General features: G+C 35.5%; 1 protein-coding gene across 2 annotated transcripts in view; it reads right to left on the bottom strand.

Moving 5' to 3' along the window:
- EDIL3 (EGF like repeats and discoidin domains 3) overlaps positions 1 to 14,613 on the bottom strand; it is a gene marked incomplete at both ends in the record, with an annotated part of 431,096 nt that overhangs the window by 292,646 nt on the left and 123,837 nt on the right. For both annotated transcript variants that reach the window (XM_080696996.1, XM_080696995.1), the window contains one exon: positions 7,842 to 7,970. In XM_080696996.1, coding sequence (XP_080553122.1) covers positions 7,842 to 7,970 — 129 coding nt within the window. The remainder of the gene's footprint in view (positions 1 to 7,841; positions 7,971 to 14,613) is intronic.

Here is a 14,613-nt window from a genome sequence, read left to right on the forward strand (position 1 = left end):
ATGTTACACCTTGGTAACATGTAGAACTAGTTATGTCATACACAAAATTATTTAGCCGCAATTAATAAGGTAGGTATACTGTTAGAAAAAATAATATTATGAATGTTATACCTATAATGTTTTTAATGTCTTACATAGTCATTTGCTATTAATAAATGATTTACCAGATTGACTCTTCTGTTTCAACTGGGCAAGAAAAGCTTTTTGTATTTGATAATATCTAAAGTTCTTTGATGTTTTACTTTTTTTCTTTGCATGTTAATATATATTTGTTAGAGCTTGAAATTGTAAACTAACAATTTTAGTAATTGTAGCTAATAAAAATTAGGAATATTTTACAGTCAAATAAGCTAATGAGTTGATAAGGTATGTTACAGAAATTTTACACACAAAAAATTACTTTCTGCAGTAACACAAAATTAACACAAAAATTATTCATTAAGTTATTAACTGTCATCCAACTGTATAATTCTATTAATTTGTATACATGTATAATTCATTGCTTTTATTTTTAGAAAAGTAAATAAATATAAGGGTAGAAGTAATTCCCTTTAACTATATTTGACTGAGAAATCTCTTAGCAATCTATTCTGGCCAGCAGCTTTCATAAAACTATTTCAGTCCAGGCAGAATAGCTCTCATTATGATAATTTCTAGAAAGATGGACTCAATCATGAGTTATCCTTCCATAGTCCAAGAAGTAATCTTAAGAGGAAAGAAAACCTGACAAGTATTCAATTTTATCTATTATATAAATAATTTAACTGAAATTTACTAAATCCTTAATTCGGTTACCAAACTTTGGGAATCTAAAAATAACTTCTCATCCCCCAAGACATCTACTTAAAGTTTGTTAACATTCTGGTATTTCATGATCACTAACAAGTCTTTCAGAGTCAGACTGTTACACTACTTGATATTCTGACACCTATACATTTTTAAAAGATAAACATGAATATGGTTACTCACAGGAGAGTCAAATATAGAGTCAACATATAATTTTATTTCCAATTTGTATAGTAGTCTTTATGTTTCTGAGTAAGCATAACCATTTTTAACTAATGAAGTGGGAGCAAGGGAACACAATTGCAGTGATGAGACCAGAGGGTCCAAAATTTAATAGAATCTGAGTTCACATTAGAAAAAGAATGCCAATTACAAAAGTGAAAGAGGTTTTGATGCAATAGGATACAAGAGGATAGGAAAGGGTAGATCAGGATAAAGAACCATCCTGTTTCTTTATTTATTGGAAGTGAGAAGCCTACAAAATGCCAGTGTAACTACAAACAAGACACAGAAGCAAAATTTTAGTTGAAATTATACATTGGATTTATTATCCTGCACTAAATTACTTTAGATAATATAGGTACCTCATTTTTCCCCCAAAGTGATGAGCATCTTATATAACTATAAAATTCCAAAGTTTATATCCATTGTTTTTTTCAGACTGATAGGATTAACATGTTAAATGCATGCTAATTAGTACTGAAATTTCTCTATGAGTCCTCTAACAGCTTATTTTTAGTAAAACATGACTTTGGCTTGTATGTATTACTTCTGAATCATAATGACACTATGGTTTCCCATTAAAAAAAATCCCTTGGTCCAAATTCATCTTTCATCTATGGTTCTCTCGCCCTACCCCCACTCTTAGAACTTTTCTCAGCTCTGTTATCTGTTCAAATGTTAACTTCTCATCTTTAAAACATCATTTTCTCAGTCTTTGAGATCCACAAAGTCAAAGCGTATTTTTCAATACTCATGTACTTGATGAGTGAGAGAGTAAAAAATTCAGTTTACTTATTTATGCATTTACCTAAATATAGGCAAATATTTGTTTTATTCATTTAAAATATTTCCATTAATTCTCCTATGTGCCACAGTCTAGTTTTTTTCTCCACAACTCCAACAAAATTTTTTCCATCAAAATGGCAAGATTGTCCATAAAACACATATAATTAAATTTCCCATTTCTCCACATCCTTGCCAGCATTTATTGTTGTTTGTGTATTGAATGATTGTCATTCTAATTGGAATTAAGTGAAATCTCAGGATAGTTTTGATTTGCATCTCTCTGATTGCTAATGATGTTGAACATTTTTTCTTGCATTTATTGGCCATTTGAATTTTTTCTTTTCTGAAGTGTCTATTTAGTAAACTTGCCAATTTTTTTGGTGGTACTGGGGTTCCTGAAAGCCCTTCTACCTCCGGGCTACACTCCCAGACCTATTTTTACATTTTTATTTGGAAACAGGGTCTCCTAAGCCAGCGCACGCGGCTGGCTTCGAACCTGCGTGATCCTCCTGTCTTTGCCTCCCAAGCGTGGGGATTACAAGCGTGTGCCACCATGTCCGGCTCACTTGCCATTTTTTAATTGGGTTATGTGTTTTCTTAGTGCTGAGTTTCTTGAATTCTCTGTATATTCTCGATAGTAGTCCTCTATCAGAGAAGTAGTTGGCAAAAATCTTCTCCCATTCTGTTGGCTTTTGGTTGAGGTTCTTGATAGTTTCCTTTGCTGTATAGAAGGTCTTCAGTTTAATGCAATCCCATGTACTGATCCACCCTTTAGTTTGTGTCTTTGGGGTCTTGATGAGAAAGTTTTTACCTGTGCCTATGTGTTGCAGTGTTGGACCTATGCTGTCTTCAAGGAGTCTCAAAGTGTCTGGTCTAATTTCCAAGTCATTGGTCCATCTTTAATTATTCTTGTGCAGGATAAGAAAGTAGGGTTTATTTCCACTTTTATGCATATGGTTAACTAGTTTTGCAAAAACCATTTGTTGAACAAGCTTTCTTTTTTCCAGTGTATTTTTGGCCCCTTTGTCAAAAATCAATTGGCTGTAATTGTGCAGATTTGTTTCTGAGTCTTCTATTCTGCTCCATTGGTCTATGTATCTGTTTTTGTGCCAGTACCATGCTGTTTTTATTACTCTTACTTTGCCATATAGTTTAAAATCATGTATTATGATCCCTCCTGCATGATTTTTGTTGCTGAGAACTACTTTGGATAATATGGGTTTTTTGTTGTTCCATATGAATTTAAGGATTGATTTTTCTATGCCTATAAGGAATGATCTCTGTAATTTATTTATTTTTTGGAAGATTTAAAGAAGTTTATCAGAAAGATAGAAATACAGAAAATAGGTACAGCTCCATACCAGACTGGCAATGGAGGGGTGACTCGAATGAATACACCTTCATCTCTATAATTTAATGGATACTGCATTGAATCTGTAGATTACTTTGCAAAGTATGGCCATTTTGATGATATTTATTCTACCTATCCATGAACATAGAAGACCTTACCATCTTCTAAGGTATTCTTTGATTTCTTTCTTCAGTGTTTTATAATTTTTTTGTAGAGGTCTTTTACCTCCTTTGTTAAATTCATTCCTAAGTATTGTAATTTTGTAAACACAAACAACAAATGTTGGCAAAGATGTGGAGATGTGGGAACTCTAATACATTGTTGGTGGGATAGCAAATTAGTGTAACCACTTTGGAAAACAGTACAAAGGATCCTCAGAAGAGTGGGAACAAACTTATCATATGATCCAGCAGTACCACTTTTGGTTATCTACTCAAAAGAATGGAAACCAAATTATGAAACTATTTCATGCATATCTGTTCAAAGCTGCACAATTCACCATTGGCAAAGTATGAAACCAGCCAAGATGCCCATCAACAAATGAATGGATTAAAAAACTATGAGATACATACACAATGGAATTTTACTCAGCCATGAAGATAAGCACAATAACATCATTTACAGGAAAATGGATGGAACTGGAGAACATTATACTAAGTGAGATTAGTCCATCTCAAAAAAATAAGAAATAGGAATCTCTCCCTAATATGCAAAAGCTAGAGAGAAAATGGGTCATAGGAGAAACTTTAGATGAAGAAGGAGAAACTATAGATGAGCAAATAAGGTGACCTAACTGAGGGGATGGGAGGAGGGAAGAGGGAAATTCTCTAATGAATATGAGGTATATTAACAAACATATTAATGTCAATTACTAAGGCAAATAAGAGGAGAGAGGGGGAGGGAATGAGGCATGAACTGGGTAAGGTCTAATTGGGTGATGTTTGCATGTACGCCTCTACCATCTTGTACCCCCATTAAGATGTATGGAAACAATGCATCAATAAGATGTATGAAACAAATGCAACCCAGTGAGACCCTGTTTCAAAGTAAAGAATAAAAAAAAAATTGGGCAGGGGATGTAGCTCAGAGGTCAAATGCCTCTGGGTTCCATCCCCAGACCTCCAAAAAAAAAAAAAAAAAGAAAGAAAGAAAGAAAGAAAGAAAGAAAGGAAAAGAAAAGAAAAAAGAAATCTTTTAATAAGTCTAAACACACTAAGCAAATTGATATGCATGTGTGTGTTTGTGTGAGAGAGAGAGACAGACAGACAGACAGACACACAGACACATAGACAAACAGGGGAAAGTGATGGATATTTAAATATATAGAATATCTAAATTAAATTCCAAAGGAAAGCAATGCTGTACTGAAAAAAGTCTACAAACCTGCACAAGTCTATTCTCCCAAGCTACCAAACATAGTACAGAAAGGTAGGTGATATGAAGATAGATTGCAAACGTTGTGAATAATTTGTGCTTATCTGACACTAGTTTTGTGAAGGAAGAATAAAAGCACAAAATTGTATGGGGATCTCCTTTGAAGTAAGTGACATCAAGAACTTAAAGCCGGATGTAGTAGCTCACAGAAGGTACTCAGGAGGCTGAGGCAGGAGGATCACAAGTTTGAGGCCAGCATGGACAACTTAGCAAGACCCTTTCTCAAAATAAAATAAATAAATAAATAAAAAGGACTGGGGATGTAGGTCAGTAGTGAGCTAAAAATCAAAAGAGGAAAGAGAGAGAAAGGGAGGAGAGAAAGAAAAGACACGAGACTTAAGGCTACTACAAAGTATTGAGGTTGAAGATAAAATCATAAAGGCATTTTCTCTGAGTATGCATTTAAAATTCTCTTTTTGAGGTGAGCTGCAATAAAAGGAATATATATGTAACTGTAGAGAAAGAGAGTAAATATAATTTTAGTAACTGAAACCAAACTACAACTTTTTAAAGAAAATATGAATAACATCCTTTTCTTTTCTTTGGAAATTTAAAGTAAGGAGATTTAGATCTCTAAAACCACAAACTTCATTTGGTTCAAAAGGGTAGAAGATACTTCAGGTACTTTTCTATCTTGGGGTATTAATATGTAAGTAAAAATAAAAGAATGGTGACAGCACAATTCTTCTTTCATCTTTTATGACATTTCTCTAAAATAGCCCCCCCGGGCTATTTTATTATATATTCCAGTGTGTCCTCTAATTTTTTCACTGGTGCTACTTAAAAGCAGAGAAACAATGACACCAAGACTCAGCAGAGCAGTCAATTTTCACATTGAGAATGTTCTTTAATAATCTAATGTTTCATATGTTGGATCCCAATAATTAGAGGTTTTAAAATATGATGAAACCTAAGATAGGGCTATTATTAAGAATTTTTATTAAACACATACATAGAATTTTCTTACCATATGCAAGAAAATACGGACTCAGTAAAGAGGTTATGGGAAATAAGTAAGGATGTGCCTGTTCTATGGAGGTAATTAACCCAACAGGTGTTTTTTTATCTTATCTTATTCTGAACTGTAAAAATTATTTTATAAAACAGCAAAGTTTATTTAAAAAACTATGAGTATTTTAATTTTAAGTGTACTTCTCTTCTAATATTTTAATGATTTTACATTGATATATAAAGTTAGAATTTGTACAACTACTATGCAAGTACAAACAATATATTTCTTTTATGAACACCTAAATACTCCTCATGAAAGAGTGACTTTGTACAAAACATATTATAAAAACATGTAAAGATAACATAGCAAAACTATATAGTATCTGATTTCCTAAGTGTTTTAATAACTTATAATAATAAATGTTAGCAAATTTTAATTTTATAAGCATCTGATTCTCCAAAGTCTCATTTAGCTAAATGGAATATGGCAATGTGCACAGATTTGTGTCTCCCATAAAACTACTCTTTTGATAAAATGATAAATATTGAGTTAGTATTTAAAAATATGGCCAAGAAGATGCAAGTATTTACTTTAAAATTCTGTGAATATACTGTTTTACTATATTTATGCATTTTTGTCTCTGATTTCTGATCTGGATTTTACAAAGTATTAACAAGAACATCATACGCTACAAATCTAAGGCAATGCCAATTTGGGTTGATGGGCTTAAATATAACAGCAAAATATAATTTTATTCATATATTTATGGTAGACATAATTTCCCTCAGAAATATAGACCTTATTGAGGATAAAATTCTTATATTAGAGTCTGAAACTCAAGTGTGAATATTTAGAGATGGAGTCAAAAACTACAATATTTTTATTTCTATGGCACTCTGCTAAACCCCTCAAATAAAACCGTTAAGGGAAAATTGACGTTGAAGCATATTAAGTGAACAAACTATCTTTCAGCAATAATTAACTTCTTTAGACATAAAATAGCCACACTAACAACATTTACACAAGGAAAACAAATTTTAAAAATAAAGCATCAAAAAATTCAATAACTAGTAACCAAATATGGTAAGTTAATGCTTTTATATTTAATTATTCTTTTTTTTCAGTCCATTAAGAGTTATGGAGCTCTTCCTATGCATAAGATACTAGGTTAGGCACATTATATCAATGATGAGTAATTCAAACTGCTAACTACAGACACTAATATTTTTCTTCTTCAAAACTTTTCCAAAAACCACTGAAATATCCAAGTTTTTCAACAATTATTATAGTTGACAGATCTTTATTCAAAAATATGTTTGGAACCAGGTGTGGTGGCACATACCTGTAATCCCAGTATTTGAGAATCTGAGATAGGAGAATGATAAATTCTGAGACTACCCTCAGAAATTTAAAGAGGTCCTCAACAACTTAACAAGACCTTATTTCAAAATAAAAATAAAATAGGGCTGGGGGTTATAGCTTGAAAGTACAGTTCTCCAGTGTTCAGTCTCAGTACACACACACGCACACACACATGCATACACACGCTTGTTTTTCTTGTAACAGATGTAGTCCATTTTTAACTCTTCTTGGTACTAACGTGAAAAAAGTACAATCTTTTTTTCAAACTTAATCATAATATTAACTTTAACCAAAATTATTTTAAAGTACAGCCATTTCTTTAATACGGAGCTATTTGGAAATTATGTAAGTTACCCTAAATCCATAACTATACATACCAAATGAAGTGCTTCACAGATTAAAAAGAAACATCATTCTGAAGTGCAATCAGTGACTCTAATCAACTTCTAAAAGCAAAGTTTATGAAAAGACTTTGAAGAACATTGCAGTTGGAATATTGTTTTCTTTATATTCATATTTGTATACTTAGAAAAGTAATCACTTAGAACATGCATAAAGGACTGATGTACATTATCAGGCCTCACACTATCCTATTTCATTTACATTATTTTATCATGAATAAATTTACTTAGAAATTATTTGTTTTATTTGAGAATAAAAATTTAAATTTATATTAATTATAGATATAATGTGTTGATTATACTCAGTTATTTGAAGTACCTTTAATTATGGCATTTCTCATTAGAAATATAAAAGTGATTTACTTTAGAATACTATTAATAAAAATATAATTTAAATATAAACTGGATATGATAAAATTGAGAATATTACAGAGGGGTAGACTGAACAGCAGTCTCATACAGAATCTTCATAACACATGGTAAAACTCGTCAATCATTTGTGAAAGCTAAGCAGATAATGTCTGAAATGCTTAAATCTCTCACTTACCAACCTCCACTACACTAGAGCAGTTGGGATCTGTGAAGCCATCTGGACAGTCACAGGAAAAGGAGTCGCCAGCCAGTCCAGGCACACAGATGCCTCCGTGTTCACATGGGCTCGGGTCGCAAATATCACCTGAGAAATAAGAAAACAGAGACTGACTTCTGGGCTCTTTTTGTTTTGAAGGTGTTTTTTTTTTTGGGGGGTGGGGGTTTTGGCATTGAAACACTCATTTACATACCCCCACTGATGATCATTTCACAAATCATTTTAGCAGCTAGATTTACATAGGTATGAAAGACCTACCAGAAACCATGTGCTCTTATGACAAATGGCATGCAATGTGGTAAAAAAAAATTAACTTGTATAATTCAATTTCTGCATGTGAAAGCTATAAATTCAGTTTGGGGTTCCTTCATTACATGCATATGACAGTGTCTGATTGGTTCAAAATGATGCACCTAAATATATGTGGTAGGCAGAAAGCACTCATGGCTGCAGAGTGAATATCCTTTCTGCATTCACACACTCTGTTGTGACTGTATATTCCTCTTATCAAAGGGGTCCAATTTATTTTAGAATCTGTAGAATCTGGGCTGTCCATTTGACCTGCTTTGCCTTAAAAGGTGTTAGCAAAATCAACAGAGGTTTAGAGAAACACATGAAAATTTGTTTCCCCTCTTGGAATCTCACCACTGCAGGAGAATACATCCAGGTGAATTTGCCTGAGAGAAGTGAGAGAAACACAGAAGAATAAGAAAGAACTTGCTACGGAGAAATAAGGTGCATTATAACAACCACCTAAAATATGTGACCTCGACTTTGGTACCAAGTTGTTCACAGCATCTGGAACAGCAGCAAAGAATGGCCACAGGAGGCCAGAAAACCACCGCAGGTGTTACCTAGCAACTGGAGAAGGAACTTGAAAGACAGGAAATGCGCCTGATGAACTTGTGGATATGAGTGAAGAGATTTCTAGGCAGACTGTTACAAAGTCAGTTGCTTCTTATTGCCTGCATATGAGAAGGTACCACAAGAAAGAAACATGTTCAATAAGGAATCAGTTTGAAAGTAAAAAGAAGAAGGCAGAGGAATCGGGACTTGTGCTGGAAAAGCAAATTTCAATTGCAGCTTCTCAAACTAGTAAATGATCAAATCTAGAGATCTGCCAGAAAGACAACTCTAACATAGAGAGCAAGTCAAGGATGTGGCTATAAACCTCTTGGTGAAAATATTACATATAATCAATTGGGGCTTACAAGACCCTCTCAGTAAATAAAAGGGCATCTAAAAATCCTAAAGATTGACCTGAGCAGCTTGACATACCCCAAATAGCAGGAAACGATGGGTGTGGCTTTACTGCCCAGACTCATCAAGCCTGTTCAGTTTTCAAGAAAGCCAATGGGAGAAAGTGCCACCTTCTGGACTAAAAGGGAATGAGGCTCTCCAAAATGTAAAAGAGTATATGGGCCAGTTTCCTGCTACTTTACAATCCTTAAGTACTGTATTCTCTTGTAAGAAACTTCACATGAATTATTTTATCTCTTCTTTGGATCGAACATGTTAGAATGTTATAAAAAGTAAGAGTGGAATTAAAACTTTAACCAAAACTATTAGGCAATTCTTTAGTTCACATTAAGATGATAGACTGCATCAGCACTGGCACAGATTTTAGTAAAGAGAGTTCTGGAAAAATGTTTGCATGAGTGAATAAATGAATGAATGAATGAATATGTTTGAGGACAACTGAAGAATTTACTGTAGCTGGGCCATAGAGTATTTGCTTGAGAACATCTGGGAAAGTATAGACAATCCCACAGAGGAAAATTAAAGACTGACATTGTAACTTCTTAGAGGAAGAGTAAATAAATGTTTTTACCATAAAGTTAAAAAAAAAAAGTTTTGCTATGGTAAGAGCTATATGCTAAGAAAATTCTGGCACCATTTTAGAGAGGATATTCTGAGTAGGGAATTTGATGACTGTCACCTACTTTAATGCTTACTCCTGAGCTTGTGTGTATTATAACTCTCTATTATCTTATCTAGTCACCTCATTGTCCTTCCATTTGAATGTCCTACTATTTTTTTTTTTTTTGCAGTACTGGAGATGGAACTCAGAGGCATTGTACCTCCAAGGTATACTACGAGCCCTATATTTTTAGTCTTTTATGTTTTGAAACGGGGTCTCACTGAGTTTCAGAGGGCCTCGCTAAGGAGCTGAGGCTGTCAGCGAACCACGATGCTCTGGTCTCTGCCTCCCAAATGCTGAGATTACAAGAGTGCGCCACCATCCCTAGCCGTTGTCCTATTATTTCTTGAATACTGTTAAGTGAGAGAGAGTCACTGAGGTTTGTGCCGTACACACCAAACTAAAGAGAGGCTTTGGTATCAAAAAGGACTAGTAAAGCCAGGCGTGGTGGCGTACGCTTGTAATCCCTGAGCTTGGGAGGCGGGGACAGGAGGATCGCGCTGGTTTGGAGACCCTGTTTCCACATAAAAAAGTTAAAAAATAGGTCTGGGAGTGTATCCTGTGAGAGTGTATCCCAGAGGTAGAAGGGCTTCAAGGAACCCCAGTACCACAAAAAAAAAAAAAAAAAGGACTAGTAAGGGAGACAAAAAATAAAACCAAGCAAGCAAACAATGTAGGAATAACTTCAATACTTCAATTACACAGCCCAGTGTAGTGACATAAACCTGCATACCAGTGCCTGGGAGGCTGAGAGAGGAGGATCAGATCCCAAGCTGAAGGCCACCCTCAGCAATTAGTGAGACTGAATTTCAAAAATTAAAAGGGCTGAGATTGTAGTTCAGTGACAGAGTGCTTTTGGTTTCAATTTCCAGTACCCCCAACACCTAAACACAAACAAATAAAATTATATTAACAATCATAAGACCTGTATTTATTATACATGATTGAAATGTGGGCTCAAGGGACACTTTTAAAGGGATTTGATGCTATTAGGTAAAGAAGAGAAGAGAAAGGCATACGCTCTAGAGTCCAAGTAAAGAAAATAATATGTTCAAAGAAAAAAAAATTGTAAGTAATTCCAGGATCTTCAAATAAGACATTGCAGAACACATAGTGCATAAGGAACAGACAACGGTAACAAGGTCAGAATAGAGTACTGTATAAAGGTCCTGGGTACAGTGCCAAAGCTTTTGGCATTTATCTTTAAACATTGGACAATCATGAAAAGACATTTAGCATGGGGAATCACACCGACACACTTGTGTTTTGGAATAAACACTTGGGCAGCACTGCGTTGGGAGGAGGCAAAGAAGGAGAAAAAAGAATCAACATTATCTTTTGTCCCAGCAAAAAGTGATGAGGATATTCTTAACTCTTCTTGGAGGTGGCTAAAGACAGGGAAATCAAGGGAAACGTCATTTAATCCAAATCCAGTTAATAAATACTGGGTAATGGATCAACAAAATGAAAATTCCCTCAAATCACTGTCAAACCCCTAGGTAATTAATCTAAAAGAAAATTATTATTATAATCTCAAGTTATTGTTGAGATTTCTTTGGAGAGGTCATCACCAGTTTACACAGGAGAGCTTTGCTGTACACATGAGCAGCACAACTTTAGTTAGACCCACAGCACTGCCACCAGCTAACTTCAGATAGCACATGGAGATGAGCAATTACCGCCAAACATTTTGTCAGTCCTCATCCCTGTATTTCAATACTATCACAAGGATAAGTTCTGTATCCCTTAGACCAGATCTATTGCTATAGTAAAGTCCACTGGGGATAAGGCAAGTAAAGAGATGCTTGTACGGTTTTATTTACAGACAGAAGCAACATCTATAGGAGAAAGGCAAAGTCTGAGCAGTATTTTACAGAGTCTCTAACACATGGGATAATATTTACATAATAATTTAAAATCAAGAACTTCTCCATCCAATCCTGCCCTCTCCTACAGCCAAGTACCAGCAGAGTATATTTACTGATTTTGGTGTATAGTAATGATAAATTCAAGACAACATGAGGCTAGCATGAATTGTCCCTTTGATTATGCCATCATTCTAGAGAATTTTTGGTATCTTATAAAACCTTCCTGGGCACCTGTTCTGTCAATTCTAGGATGATAATTCTAAATCTAGTTAGTTTCCTACCAGGTGTGTTTGCCTGTCATATAATGCTTCTGTGGTCAAAATGAGATGGAACTGTCTGTTTACCTCTCATTATATCTTATAGATGCCAGCTGTTGTTTAGCTGACCTGTTTTTCTTTTGTCCTTGCTTTGTTTTGCTTTTTTTTTTTTTGCTTATGTATACTCATTTCTAATATGCTATAAAACTCAGAAGTGGTCATTATTTTTTTCTAATTTACAGAACATTTTATATGTATTTGCTGTATAAAATGTATTATAATAGAATATATATACATTGTGAATTATCTAAATCTAGCTGATTAATATAATAATTATATTATTTTTATGACAAGCACATATATTCTTAATATTTTCAAGAATATAATATATTGTTAACTGTAGTCACCATGTTACATCTCATGCTCACTGTTAGTACTTACACAGTGTCTTTCTGAAAGGGAGAAAAGAGGCAATAAATTTGAACTAAATCGACAATGAATCAAGGTGTCATTGTGACCAAGTTGGTGTGGGGACTGAAGGAGAGTAAGAAATCTGGGTTGATTTCTACAGCTCTCACCTATATGACTGAGTAGCCATCTTTATAAGTGAATATAATGGGTGCAGTTTTAAAGGAGTATTGTGTTTGAGAAGCCTAAAGGATATCCAAATTAAAATTGTCTAGTAGAGCTATTGAATATGCATATATTAGAACTGGAGTGGTCTTGCATCAGTGTGAATCCTTAAGTGTGAATGTTAATGCAAAATGTCAATGAGTGTCTTTAGAGAAAGAGGAAGGGAGGGGAGAGAGTGGGGGTGAAGAAGAGATTCTGAGGCACATGAACAAATGTGAGGAAAAGAAGTAAGATTCTTCAAAGGAAATAAAACAAAAACAAAAGAAAAAGGGTGCTGGGCTCTTTTCTCTTCAATAAAAATCACTCAGTTTCTACAATGAGATCTAATATGTCAAGGTCAGCTTGGGATTAATGAAAGTCTCACATGCATCTTGTAATACAAGTCTCCTACCTGTGAGTGGGGGATAAAAAGGAAAAGGGGGTGGGGGAAGTAGAAACAAAATTGAACAAGAAGAGCCTTGGTCCACAATGCAGATTTGACATTAGCCAGTCCAGTAGGGAAGTCCAGAGCAAAGATTACCCTTTGGAGGACACCTGCAGAAGAAGCATGGCCAAGCATGAGTGACCTGATCATGCACAATGACTGGCTGGATGCAGTCCAGACTGAAAGAGACCCAGGCTGAAAGAGACCATTCTGCAGAAGGAGGCTGCCTGCTACCTGAATTACTGGTGGCTGGAGAGAACTTCTTAAAAGGGAATTGGTACTCCGTGAGTACCAGGAATCCCTTTCACTCTGAAAACCATCTTGACTTAGATAAGTTATATGGTTTCTAGGACCAAATTTTCATATCTTAGGGACTTCCGGGAAGATGGCGACCAAGAGAAGCAGCATTTACGAGTCCTGCTAAAATTCGATCTCTATTGCCACAAAATCAGCGCTTTTCATAGCCAGAAAATGCCATCAGAAGAGAAATAAAAAATGTAAACACAAGGGACAGAGAAAAAAAAAAGACTAGAAGAACAACCAGAGACCAAAAATCAAGCCAACAATGCAGCAGCGGGGCTGCGCCTGCACCATCTTCCCTCACAGTACCAGGATCCAGAAATGAAAGGTAAACAAGGAGCTGAAGTGAGCAGCTGCGGATCATTCGGGCGTAATTCAGCAGTTCTTTCAGCACAAAGAACATCTAAAACTCCTAGTGGTCAAGCTCATCACGCTTTCAAGGGACTCAGAACAGAGCTCAAAACCAGAAAATACATCAGCCTCACAGCCGAGGGCGTGGCAGCAGCGCCATATTGCTAACAGCTCCAGCCTCATGGCCGAGGCTGTGGCAGCAGCACCATATTGCCAGCAGCTCCAGCCTCACGGCTGAGGACATGGCAGCAGCGCCATATTGCCAGCAGCAACATTGAGTTCACTGCACCCTCGACAGCTCCTGATCAACACACACAATAACTGTGAGTGAAATTGTGGCCCCTAAAGGAGAAATTCCTGTACCGCATGCCCAGGGACTTTGATAATCTCCCTGGATCTGAGATTTTGCAGTCCAACCCAGTGAAGGAGTAGCGGTGGCAGAGTTACCACACCTTAGTCGCAGCTCCCCATGGGAAAACACCCAGCCCGGCACACCCCACAGTCTTGCACAGCCTCGATTAACTTCCTGGGTCTGAGACTTAGCGATACAACCCAGTAAAGGAGTAGTGGTGGCCGAGATTACCACAGACTCGAGATAACAGAGCACCCTAAGTGAAGTCGTAGTGATCCGGGAAAGGTACAAACTTCTGAAATCATGGGAAAGAGGAACAACAATAGAGCAATGAATGCCCACAACCCCATATTATCAGAACCTAATAACACAGAAATGCAGAAATCTCCAGAAGATCAAATCAGGAATATAACTGTAGAAATAATACAGGACTTTAAAAAAGAATTTAAAGAGAGTCTAAAAGACATAAAGGATGCAATCATTGAGGTAAAGTCCTCAATTCAAACTATAAACAATCGATTAGACCACATGAAGAATAGAATCTCGCTTCTAGAAGATGATCACTCCAAAAACAAACGCATAATTTATAACTTAGAAAAACAAATCAGACAGCAGGAATCTGAA

The sequence above is a fragment of the Muscardinus avellanarius genome (assembly GCF_963383645.1).
Source record: "Muscardinus avellanarius genome assembly, chromosome: 1".
Lineage (NCBI taxonomy): Eukaryota > Metazoa > Chordata > Mammalia > Rodentia > Gliridae > Muscardinus > Muscardinus avellanarius.